The sequence below is a fragment of the Gigantopelta aegis genome, chromosome 14 (genome assembly GCF_016097555.1).
Source record: "Gigantopelta aegis isolate Gae_Host chromosome 14, Gae_host_genome, whole genome shotgun sequence".
Taxonomy (NCBI): domain Eukaryota; kingdom Metazoa; phylum Mollusca; class Gastropoda; order Neomphalida; family Peltospiridae; genus Gigantopelta; species Gigantopelta aegis.
Window position 1 is genome coordinate 5140104 of NC_054712.1, and position 13636 is coordinate 5153739.

The window sequence follows — 13636 nt, forward strand, 5'->3', positions numbered from 1 at the left end:
ACAAATCATAAAATATCCTTTGTATATTTGCTGTATATAGCTAGGACTAAATGTACCATACCTGTCACTCAAATCATTTCAGTTTAAATGACCTGATACATGTACTCCATCAATAAATTAAATAAAAAATACACGACTCTTTAAAGCCTGCCAGCTGTTTGAATTCTTCACTTGTTACAGCATTTCGTTTTAGAGAGAGTGACTATAATTAAGGTGGTTAATTTTTTTGTCTCGCTTTTACAAAGTCAAATGAACAGATATACATGTAGGTGGTACTTTTGTGACTGTGGCAACATCATCATCAACTTTTGTATGTTAAAGTTTTGTGTTTAGCTCCATTTCTCACAAACTATAAGTCCTAGATCTGTGAAACTTGGTTTATAGTTGCACCAATGAATGTTCATCACAATCCATACGGAAGTTTTTTTTTTCAAATGCTTATTATGTTTTTTTTTAATTCTATAGAATTCTTGTCTTTTAATTATTATCTTGTTGCAGTATTAATAGACTTGGGATTAGTGTCTATATCTATAGTCTGTCCCATCATCCTACAAAAATGGTTGTTGTTTTTTTTGTTAATAATTTCTGTTTGGTTTGACATCAGAAGAAAAGTAAAAGTATTTTAAAAATAATAAATTATTTTAATATTTTTGTGTGCAATTTAAAAAACAACTGGCTCAGAAATAAATAGCTTGTAGTAACTTCCATAGTATGAAAAAGGCATTCGCTGCGGGAAGGACTATAGTTGATGTATCCGTCATGTTTATTTCAGAATCAGAAGGAGAGTCCTGACAGGGAGGGTGACTATGAACTGGAGAACCTACCGGCCTCCCTAGGGGGGACCACTCACGATGTCAGGAAGGCCATGCAGGCTGTTCATGACCTGTCACCCTATGAAGAAACGGTTTGTGTTGTTTCCATTCATAACATTGTTTTAAAAAACTGTTCATGACCTCCCACCATACGAAGAAACGGTTTGTCTTGTTTCCATTCATAACATTGTTTTAAAAAACTTTTCATGGCCTGCCACCTATGAAGAAATGGTTTGTCTTGTTTCCATTCATAACATTGTTTTAAAAAACTGTTCATGACCTGCCACCCTATGAAGAAACGGTTTGTCTTGTTTCCATTCATAACATTGTTTTAAAAAACTGTTCATGACCTCCCACCATACGAAGAAACGGTTTGTGTTCTTTCCATGATTAACGTAGTTTTAAAAAACTGTTCATGACCTACCACCATACGAAGAAACGGTTTGTGTTCTTTCCATGATTAACGTAGTTTAAAAAAATTGTTCATGACCTGCCACCATACGAAGAAACGGTTTGTGTTCTTTCCATGATTAACGTAGTTTTAAAAAACTGTTCATGACCTCCCACCATACGAAGAAACGGTTTGTATTGTTTCCATTCATAACATTGTTTTAAAAAACTGTTCATGACCTGCCACCCTATGAAGAAATGGTTTGTCTTGTTTCCATGATTAACATAGTTTAAAAAAACTGTTCATGACCTGCCACCCTACTAAGAAATGGTTTGTCTTGTTTCCATGATTAACATAGTTTTAAAAAACTGTTCATGACCTGCCACCCTATGGAGAACTGGTTTGTCTTGTTTCCATGATTAACATAGTTTAAAAAAACTGTCCATGACCTGCCACCCTACGAAGAAATGGTTTGTCTTGTTTCCATGATTAACATAGTTTTAAAAACCTGTTCATGACCTGCCACCCTATGGAGAACTGGTTTGTCTTGTTTCCATGATTAACATAGTTTTAAAAAACTGTTCATGACCTGCCACCCTATGGAGAACTGGTTTGTGTTATTTGATTAAAACTGCTGACTACTTCATGAGGTTGATCATCTATTTCAAATTCCATTTTCATTTCATTTCAACTTATTTTCATGCTTATATCAAATTAAGGTTCAAGCACACTGTCCTGGGCACACATCTCAGCTATCTGGGCCGTCTGTCAGGGCAGTGGGTTAGTTGTTAGTGGTTAGTGAAAGAGAAGAGGGTGTAGTGGCCTTACACCTACCCATTAAGCCCTTAAGAACTCGCTCTGGGTTGGACCCGGTTCCGGAATGCAAACCCTGTAACTACCAGCCTGTAGTCTGATGGCTTAACCACTGTGCCATCGAGGCCGGTCTATTTCAAATGATTAAATACTTGAAATATATATCTGAGATTTCTGTAATTACAGTTATTTAAACAGCTAGTTGACAGGAAGATGCACACACACCTTTAACTCTATTGATAGTGTGGTTTCTATAATTACAGTTACTAAAACAGCAATTTGACAGGAAGATGCACACACGGCTTTAACTCTATTGATAGTGTGGTTTCTATAATTACAGTTATTAAAACAGCAAGTTGAAAGGAAGATGCATACATGCCTTTAACTCTATTGATACTGTGGTTTCTGTAATTACAGTTATTAAAACAGCAAGTTGAAAGGAAGATGCGCACATGCCTTTAACTCTATTGATAGAGTGGTTTCTATAATTACAGTTATTAAAACAGCAAGTTGAAAGGAAGATGCACACATGCCTTTAACTCTATTGATAGAGTGGTTTCTATAATTACAGTTATTAAAACAGCAAGTTGAAAGGAAGATGCACACATGCCTTTAACTCTATTGATAGCGTGGTTTCTATAATTACAGTTACTAAAACAGCAAGTTGAAAGGAAGATGCACACACGCCTTTAACTCTATTGATAGCATGATTTCTATAATTACAGTTACTAAAACAGCAAGTTGAAAGGAAGATGCACACACGCCTTTAACTCTATTGATAGCGTGGTTTCTATAATTACAGTTACTAAAACAGCAAGTTGAAAGGAAGATGCACACACGCCTTTAACTCTATTGATAGTGTGATTTCTATAATTACAGTTACTAAAACAGCAAGTTGACAGGAAGATGCACACACGCCTTTAACTCTATTGATAGTGTGGTTTCTATAATTACAGTTACTAAAACAGCAAGTTGACAGGAAGATGCACACACGCCTTTAACTCTATTGATAGTGTGGTTTCTATAATTACAGTTACTAAAACAGCAAGTTGACAGGAAGATGCACACACGCCTTTAACTCTATTGATAGTGTGGTTTCTATAATTACAGTTACTAAAACAGCAAGTTGACAGGAAGATGCACACACGCCTTTAACTCTATTGATAGTGTGGTTTCTATAATTACAGTTACTAAAACAGCAAGTTGACAGGAAGATGCACACCAGTCCACAGTTTGAGAGAGGGAGTTACAAAAAGGGAATCGGAAGTAAACGAAGCAGTGGTCGACACTCACATAAATTATCAGGTTTGTTATTGTCGGATGTTTCCTCAAAGTGTCTTGTCTAAACACACATCTCTCTCTCTGTGTGTGTGTGTGTGTGTTTGTTCACATCTAATATCTAATTTCTTTGAGAGTGTTTAAAATTTGTATTTCACATCTTCTAACCTTTGATTTGATTAGCGAAATAAGTATAAGGCTCCTAGAGTAAGTTTGATAAACTAAAAACTTCATCTGTTATTGATTAATATTGTAAACAGCCAATTCCTACAATGTTACAGTATGAAGTGACATAACGTACTAAAAACTGATTATATTAAAGAATGTATTTGTACAGTGTACCTTATGAAGTGAACCAACACACACTAAACACTGATTACATTGAAAAACAGGTGTAATTAGCCATTGAAATTCATGTTAAATTTCCCAACTTCAAAGAAAGGTTGCTTATAGACAGGTTCTTGGTGGCACTAATGAGTTATAATGGTGTACATCACAAATATATTTCGCTCTTCAGTTACTTTTACTACAATTTACAGGGTTTTTTTTAAATTTTGTTACATGATCCCCATCTGGCTGTTGTGCCTTAAACTTATGTCCATCCCCTTCCCAACCCCCAAGAGCTCAATATTACAAAATAACGAGGAGAAAATGCAGCCCATTGAAAATACAAATCATTTTAATACTACCTCAGTTACTACATATGAGTATGTGAACCGCACCATATGTCATAATTAGGAACTATTATGGATCAAGATGAATTGAATTGTCACCTGAAAAGTTAACTGTGTAGTGAGACCTAAACTGACACAATAGCAAACCTGCTAATCTTTGTCATCCACAAAGCCAACACATGCAGATTGGTTATCTCCCCTTATTACATATTCTGTTTGGGTAATTATTCATTGTACTTTGTGAATACAACCATGTTGGTTTATGGAATGGGGTCTGTCTTCTAAACTAGCACATTTTATCTTGTAGCAGATCCCACAAAATGTTAATCTAGTCCCCTATTAATAGATAAGTCAACCTTGTAGCAGATCCCACAGAATGTTAATCTAGTCCCCTATTAATAGATAAGTCAACCTTGTAGCAGATCCCACAGAATGTTAATCTAGTCCCCTATTAATAGATAAGTCAACCTTGTAGCAGATCCCACAGAATGTTAATCTAGTCCCCTATTAATAGATAAGTCAACCCTGTAGCATGAACCCCATTTTTCATATTTTTTAAATTTTAAATGATTTAGCTTGATTATGATCAAAACACCTATATACCATATGTTTGTCCTTTGAATTAATTCATCTTAATTTAATTTTTGTGCTGTTCAAGCACACTGCTCTGGGCACACATCTCAGCTATCTAGGCTGTCTGTCTAGGACAGTGGGTTAGTTGTTTGTAATCAGTGAGAGAGAAGTCGTTGTGGCACTACACCTCCCCACTGAAATCCACCTTTTAGGTGGGAACCGATACCAAGATTTGAATTCATTATCTACCAGCTGTAGGTCCGATGAGGCTGGCTTGTCCCTGGAAGTAAGATAATAATGCTTTTGTCCAGTTATGGCTGGAGCTTGCTATCATGGACCCACACCTCAGATCTGTTTGTGGTTGGTAGTAAGATCAATTATTTCTGGAGCTTGCTATCATGGGCCCACACCTCAGATCTGTTTGTGGTTGGTTGTAAGATCAATCATGGCTGGAGCTTGCTATTTATGGGCCCACACCTCAGATCTGTGTGTGGTTGGTAGTAAGATCAATTTTGGCTGGAGCTTGCTATCGTGGGCCCACACCACAGATCTGTTTGTGTTTGGTAGTAAGATCAATTATGGCTGGAGCTTGCTATCGTGGGCCCACACCTCAGATCTGTGTGTGGATGGTAGTAAGATCAATTATGGCTGGACCTTGCTATCATGGGCCCACACCTCAGATCTGTGTGTGGTTGGTAGTAAGATCAATTATGGCTGGAGCTTGCTATCATGGGCCCACACCTCAGATCTGTTTGTCTTTGGTAGTAAGATCAATTATGGCTAGAGCTTGCTATCATGGGCCCACACCTCAGATCTGTTTGTGTTTGGTAGTAAGATCAATTATGGCTGGAGCTTGCTATCATGGGCCCACACCTCAGATATGTTTGTGTTTGGTAGTAAGATCAATTATGGCTGGAGCTTGCTATCGTGGGCCCACCCCTCAGATCTGTTTGTATTTGGTAGTAAGATCAATTATGGCTGGAGCTTGCTATCGTGGGCCCACACCTCAGATCTGTTTGTGGTTGGTAGTAAGATCAATTATGGCTGGAGCTTGCTATCTTGGGCCCGCACCACAGATCTGTTTGTGTTTGGTACTATGATCAATTATGGCTGGAGCTTGCTATCGTGGGCCCGCACCACAGATCTGTTTGTGTTTGGTAGTAAGATCAATTATGGCTGGAGCTTGCTATCGTGGGCCCGCACCACAGATCTGTTTGTGGTTGGTAGTAAGATCAGTTATGGCTGGAGCTTGCTATCGTGGGCCCGCACCACAGATCTGTTTGTGGTTGGTAGTAAGATCAATTATGGCTGGAGCTTGCTATCGTGGGCCCGCACCTCAGATCTGTGTGTGGTTGGTAGTAAGATCAATTATGGCTGGAGCTTGCTATCGTGGGCCCACACCTCAGATCTGTGTGTGGTTGGTAGTAAGATCAATTATGGCTGGAGCTTGCTATCGTGGGCCCACACCTCAGATCTGTGTGTGGTTGGTAGTAAGATCAATTATGGCTGGAGCTTGCTATCGTGGGCCCACACCTCAGATCTGTGTGTGGTTGGTAGTAAGATCAATTATGGCTGGAGCTTGCTATCGTGGGCCCACACCTCAGATGTGTGTGTGGTTGGTAGTAAGATCAATTATGGCTGGATCTTGCTATCGTGGGCCCACACCTCAGATCTGTTTGTGGTTGGTAGTAAGATCAATTATGGCTGGAGCTTGCTATCTTGGGCCCACACCACAGATCTGTTTGTGTTTGGTAGTATGATCAATTATGGCTGGAGCTTGCTATCGTGGGCCCGCACCACAGATCTGTTTGTGTTTGGTAGTAAGATCAATCATGGCTGGAGCTTGCTATCCTGGGCCCGCACCACAGATCTGTTTGTGTTTGGTAGTAAGATCAATTATGGCTAGAGCTTGCTATCGTGGGCCCGCACCTCAGATCTGTGTGTGGTTGGTAGTAAGATGAATTATGGCTGGAGCTTGCTATCGTGGGCCCGCACCGCAGATCTGTGTGTGGTTGGTAGTAAGATAAGATCAATTATGGCTGGAGCTTGCTATCTTGGGCCCGCACCACAGATCTGTGTGTGGTTGGTAGTAAGATCAATTATGGCTGGAGCTTGCTATCGTGGGCCCACACCTCAGATCTGTGTGTGGTTGGTAGTAAGATCAATTATGGCTGGAGCTTGCTATCTTGGGCCCGCACCACAGATCTGTTTGTGGTTGGTAGTAAGATCAATTATGGCTGGAGCTTGCTATCGTGGGCCCGCACCACAGATCTGTTTGTGTTTGGTAGTATGATCAATTATGGCTGGAGCTTGCTATCGTGGGCCCACACCTCAGATCTGTTTGTGTTTGGTAGTATGATCAATTATGGCTGGAGCTTGCTATCGTGGGCCCGCACCACAGATCTGTTTGTGTTTGGTAGTAAGATCAATTATGGTGGAGCTTGCTATCGTGGGCCCGCACCACAGATCTGTTTGTGGTTGGTAGTAAGATCAATTATGGCTGGAGCTTGCTATCGTGGGCCCGCACCACAGATCTGTGTGTGGTTGGTAGTAAGATCAATTATGGCTGGAGCTTGCTATCGTGGGCCCACACCTCAGATCTGTTTGTGGTTGGTAGTAAGATCAATTATGGTGGAGCTTGCTATCGTGGGCCCGCACCACAGATGTGTTTGTGGTTGGTAGTAAGATCAATTATGGCTGGAGCTTGCTATCGTGGGCCCGCACCACAGATCTGTGTGTGGTTGGTAGTAAGATCAATTATGGCTGGAGCTTGCTATCGTGGGCCTACACCTCAGATCTGTTTGTGGTTGGTAGTAAGATCAATTATGGCTGGAGCTTGCTATAGTGGGCCCGCACCACAGATCTGTTTGTGGTTGGTAGTAAGATCAGTTATGGCTGGAGCTTGCTATCGTGGGCCCGCACCACAGATCTGTTTGTGGTTGGTAGTAAGATCAATTATGGCTGGAGCTTGCTATCGTGGGCCCGCACCACAGATCTGTTTGTGGTTGGTAGTAAGATCAATTATGGCTAGAGCTTGCTATCGTGGGCCCGCACCTCAGATCTGTGTGTGGTTGGTAGTAAGATCAATTATGGCTGGAGCTTGCTATCGTGGGCCCGCACCACAGATCTGTGTGTGGTTGGTAGTAAGATCAATTATGGCTGGAGCTTGCTATCGTGGGCCCACACCTCAGATCTGTTTGTGGTTGGTAGTAAGATCAATTATGGCTGGAGCTTGCTATCGTGGGCCCGCACCACAGATCTGTTTGTGGTTGGTAGTAAGATCAGTTATGGCTGGAGCTTGCTATCGTGGGCCCGCACCACAGATCTGTTTGTGGTTGGTAGTAAGATCAATTATGGCTGGAGCTTGCTATCGTGGGCCCGCACCACAGATCTGTGTGTGGTTGGTAGTAAGATCAATTATGGCTGGAGCTTGCTATCGTGGGCCCACACCTCAGATCTGTTTGTGGTTGATAGTAAGATCAATTATGGTGGAGCTTGCTATCGTGGGCCCGCACCACAGATCTGTTTGTGGTTGGTAGTAAGATCAATTATGGCTGGAGCTTGCTATCGTGGGCCCGCACCACAGATCTGTGTGTGGTTGGTAGTAAGATCAATTATGGCTGGAGCTTGCTATCGTGGGCCCACACCTCAGATCTGTTTGTGGTTGGTAGTAAGATCAATTATGGCTGGAGCTTGCTATCGTGGGCCCGCACCACAGATCTGTTTGTGGTTGGTAGTAAGATCAGTTATGGCTGGAGCTTGCTATCATGGGCCCGCACCACAGATCTGTTTGTGGTTGGTAGTAAGATCAATTATGGCTGGAGCTTGCTATCGTGGGCCCGCACCACAGATCTGTGTGTGGTTGGTAGTAAGATCAATTATGGCTGGAGCTTGCTATCGTGGGCCCACACCTCAGATCTGTTTGTGGTTGGTAGTAAGATCAATTATGGCTAGAGCTTGCTATCGTGGGCCCGCACCACAGATCTGTTTGTGGTTGGTAGTAAGATCAGTTATGGCTGGAGCTTGCTATCGTGGGCCCACACCACAGATCTGTTTGTGGTTGGTAGTGAGATGATAATGCTTTTGTCCAATTATGGCTGGACCTTGCTATCGTGGGCCCACACCTCAGAGCTGTTTGTGGTTGGAATAGTGGACTTGATCACTGTGGGTCATGGCCACTACTGAGACTCAAACCCAGCACCCACCAACCTTAGACCCAAACACTGAAGTTGGAATAGGATCAGGAAACGTGGTTATGAAACTTTTATAGTCCAGATTCAACACTGTAATAGTCTCAAACCTGAAGGCCGTGGCAAGACCGTGTACATTTTAAATGTGTGCCATCATTAGGGTTTTGAGTCTACACTCAAGTTTTATAAGATCTTATATGCTTATATCCATGTTGATTCAATCATGCCTGTCCTGGGCATCCTTTCTGCTTGACACCAGTTTTTTTTAGGTCTATGCATACATGTGACTTTTACATAAAGAGGAGATAGCCATATTGTTCAGGATCATTAAGGCTTGTTCAGATCCGTCACAAATGTCATTCAGTCATACATTTTATTGGCAATATTTCATAAATACTCTTTTTTGCTTTTTTTCTGCTTTTATTTGTTGTTTATTTTCTTTTTCACACACTGTCAGCACATAGCACAATTCACAAATTAAATTAAGTTGCTGATTTAAAAAAACGTTTTCTCCTTTTTAAAAGAAGGTTTTGTGGTGCATGCTGTTTCTCTAATTGTGTAATTTTTTTGCTGTTTTGCTAATCTTTATGTTTGACTAAATGTCTTCTCTGTGTTGCACTAATTTGTTGTATAGATGAGAAAGGTCACATTTCTCCTGATGGTAGACAGTTGGGACCGGTACCTCGGCCTGAACAAGATGCGGACTCTGGTTTCGGTCATGGTGATACGATCAACGGCGAAGTGGCGGACAGCCCGTCGTCACGGCAATTTGTAACTAAAACCGAGCCACAGTATAGTGCCAGCAGTTCACAGCACCTGCAAGGTTTGACCATCGGAGCCTGTGTTAAATATGAGCATGGTTTTAGTGATTTCTTAATGTATGAACATCTTGGAACCTATGTTTCATCGCCTGGCTACATATTTCTGAAGCTATCTTAGGCCTACGATATAAAACAGTCATAAGCTACGACGTCACTGATATACATAGTCCCCTGATGGTTTTACGATATCGTAGCAGAAAGATAGCTTCGAAAATATGGGCCAAGGAGATTAGTTCTATATTACTTCAATTATTTCAAGGATTTATGTTTTATTCTACATGATTATTTTACTCTTTCATGATGATGTCATTTGACATCATTTTCACCAATGTAGGGAGGTTTGTTTTATATATGAATTGGTAATATATTGAAAAAAATAAATTCAGCAAATTTTTTTTTTTCAAATTCTATTAAATCAACATTTCATATATATATATATAATATAGCATGTAGCATCACTTAGACTATGTACAAATGCCATGGTAATCAGTTGTATTTATTTATAGTAACATGACTTAACTTACGGTATTTTCTTTGACATTTAACATATTACCTTTTTTTTTAATCCAAATATTTATTACTAAAATCCAAACCAAATTGTTAACAACTACAATAAATTACTCTCCTACCTTTAATTACTGTTACATTCCCCCCAAATTTTGTCCAGACACAACTTGTGAAAAACCCATTACAGTGACACAGATTCCACATATGAGACTGTTACGATGTCGCCAGTATCGACTTCGCTGAGATACCATAGTACATGCTGTTTTCTGCCGTCTGCCATTATGTTTTTTTATGGAATACTCTTCAAGAGGGGTGAAAGCCTCCAAAGTATGTGACATAATTATTATAAAGTCAATGATCATTAAAAAAAAAAAAAAAAAAAAAAAATTAAATTAATGTGACGTCATCACGTTTGCTTTTATATCATAACATGTTATGACGTTGTTAGATTAAATCATATCCTTTCACCCCTCTTGGAGAATATTCCATAAAAAGTCAAAATGGCAGCCGGCATAAAATTACATGCTTTTTGCCCTATACAATCTCAGCAAAGTCGATATAGGTGACATGGTTATCATCTAGTATGTGGAATCTGTGTCACTGTAATGGTTTTTTCAAGATTTCTGTCTGGACAAAATGTGGGTAAAATCTAACGAAAAATAAAGGTAGGAGAGCAATTTTTCGTAGTTGTTAACATTTTGGTTCGGACTTTAGTATTATATTGCAAAAGAATATTTATTTCATGCTTGTTATCAGTTTGTTAACTCTCTCAGGAGAAAAACAATTCATAAAAGCAGTGATGGAAATAAGCACTTGTCCGTTTGTCCTGACAAGTGCAGATCTGTTTGGACAAGCAAATGTACCTCAATGTTGTCCAGTGGACAAGCGAAAATGTTCAGTGCAGTTTCATTTTGAGCAATCAAAAACATCATCCTTGTACTTGAATAAAACAAACCACTTATTTGGACAAGTGAAAATATTGGCCCCACAATATAATAAGTGTTAACAAAATCGTGGCACCAGTGGCACCAGTTGATAGAAAACTAATTTACCATCTGTTGGAACTTTCTATTTTATAATATTGGCAGTCCCATCACATTGATGGTGATGACCCATCCTGAATTGCATTTTTGTACCAACTACATCCCCACCTTGGACAATCTCTGTATCCCCATCCAATGATTTCTCTGCAAATTCTCCTCATTCTTACAGTACAAACCTGAATACGAAAATATACACAGACAATCCAATAATGTTGGTCAAATTACATCGGTGACACAGAAAGTGGAATGGTCATGTCGACAAGCAGTACATGAGATTTGAGGGGTTGTCTTAGCATTACAAAATGTACATGGGTTATAAAATGCCAGATTTACAAACGTTACTGTTTAATGGGATCTATCACTCTTGCACTCCACCAGTCCCCTAAGACTAGTTCAAGCAGTCATTTTTAGCTTTCCTTAACATGTGAATAATATGTTTTGTGGAAGTACTACAAATGGAAAGAAAGAAAGAAATGTTTTATTTAACGACACACTCAACACATTGTATTTACGGTTATATGGCGTCAGACATATGGTTAAGGACCACACATATATTGAGAGAGGAAACCTGCTGTCGCTACTTCATGGGCTACTCTTTTCGATTAGCAGCAAGGGGTCTTTTATATGCACCACCCCACAGACAGGGTAGTACATACCACAGCCTTTGCTATACCAGTCGTGGTGCACTGGCTGGAACGAGAAATAACCCAATGAGCCCACTGACAGGGATCGATCCCACACCCGACCGCGCATCAAGCGAGCGCTGTACCACTGGACTATGTCCCGCCCCTTACTACAAATGGATGAAATATCAAGGCTGAATATGTTGTATCTTAAATGATTCCCCGTTATCTTAGTTAGGGGAGGAATTAATCAATCCCCTTCATTTTATTCACATCAAAGTCTGGATTTGCATTATGTGATTGTTGATGATACCGACGATTTTTGTGTTTATGTTTTTGTAGCATCCGGCCACGTGTCCTCTTTAAAAGGATTAAATGCATTATGTGACAGTTGAACGTCCCCTTGATACTGGAGTGTTTTGTGTTTGTTTATATGGCATCCAGTCACTTGTCCTCTACAAAAGGATTGAATAAGTGGACATGGATTTTGCATTACCTGACAGTTGAAAGTCCCCTTGATTCCGAAGTGTTTTGTGTTTATGTTTTTTTAGCATCAAGCCACCTTTCTTATACAAAAGGATTGAATAAGTGGACATGGATTTTGCATTACCTGACAGTTGAAAGTCCCACTGATACCGAAGTGTTTTGTGTTTATGGTTTTTAGCATCAGGCCACCTTTCTTATACAAAAGGATTGAATAAGTGGACATGGATTTTGCATTACCTGACAGTTGAAAGTCCCACTGATACCGAAGTGTTTTGTGTTTATGTTTTTTAGCATCAGGCCACCTTTCTTATACAAAAGGATTGAATAAGTGGACATGGATTTTGCATTACCTGACAGTTGAAAGTCCCACTGATACCGAAGTGTTTTGTGTTTATGGTTTTTAGCATCAGGCCACCTTTCTTATACAAAAGGATTGAATAAGTGGACATGGATTTTGCATTACCTGACAGTTGAAAGTCCCACTGATACCGAAGTGTTTTGTGTTTATGTTTTTATAGCATCAGGCCACCTTTCTTATACAAAAGGATTGAATAAGTGGACATGGATTTTGCATTACCTGACAGTTGAAAGTCCCACTGATACCGAAGTGTTTTGTGTTTATGGTTTTTTAGCATCAGGCCACCTTTCTTATACAAAAGGATTGAATAAGTGGACATGGATTTTGCATTACCTGACAGTTGAAAGTCCCACTGATACCGAAGTGTTTTGTGTTTATGGTTTTTTAGCATCAGGCCACCTTTCTTATACAAAAGGATTGAATAAGTGGACATGGATTTTGCATTACCTGACAGTTGAAAGTCCCACTGATTCCGAAGTGTTTTGTGTTTATGGTTTTTTAGCATCAGGCCACCTTTCTTATACAAAAGGATTTAATAAGTGGACATGGATTTTGCATTACCTGACAGTTGAAAGTCCCACTGATACCAAAGTGTTTTGTGTTTATGGTTTTTAGCATCAGGCCACCTTTCTTATACAAAAGGATTGAATAAGTGGACATGGATTTTGCATTACCTGACAGTTGAAAGTCCCACTGATACCGAAGTGTTTTGTGTTTATGTTTTTGTAGCATCAGGCCACCTTTCTTATACAAAAGGATTGAATAAGTGGACATGGATTTTGCATTACCTGACAGTTGAAAGTCCCACTGATACCGAAGTGTTTTGTGTTTATGGTTTTTTAGCATCAGGCCACCTTTCTTATACAAAAGGATTGAATAAGTGGACATGGATTTTGCATTACCTGACAGTTGAAAGTCCCACTGATTCCGAAGTGTTTTGTGTTTATGGTTTTTTAGCATCAGGCCACCTTTCTTATACAAAAGGATTGAATAAGTGGACATGGATTTTGCATTACCTGACAGTTGAAAGTCCCACTGATACCGAAGTGTTTTGTGTTTATGGTTTT

The 13636-nt window shown here is 39.8% G+C and overlaps 1 protein-coding gene across 5 annotated transcripts in view; it reads left to right on the forward strand.

Moving 5' to 3' along the window:
- Window positions 1-13636, forward strand: part of LOC121388272 (centrosomal protein of 89 kDa-like) — a 57423-nt gene that overhangs the window by 21186 nt on the left and 22601 nt on the right. For 4 of the 5 annotated variants that reach the window (XM_041519546.1, XM_041519547.1, XM_041519550.1 and 1 more), the window contains 3 exons: window positions 773-904; window positions 3204-3321; window positions 9366-9554. In XM_041519546.1, the coding sequence (XP_041375480.1) occupies window positions 773-904; window positions 3204-3321; window positions 9366-9554 (439 nt within the window). The remainder of the gene's footprint in view (window positions 1-772; window positions 905-3203; window positions 3322-9365; window positions 9555-13636) is intronic. The other variant, XM_041519549.1, reaches the window with a different exon arrangement.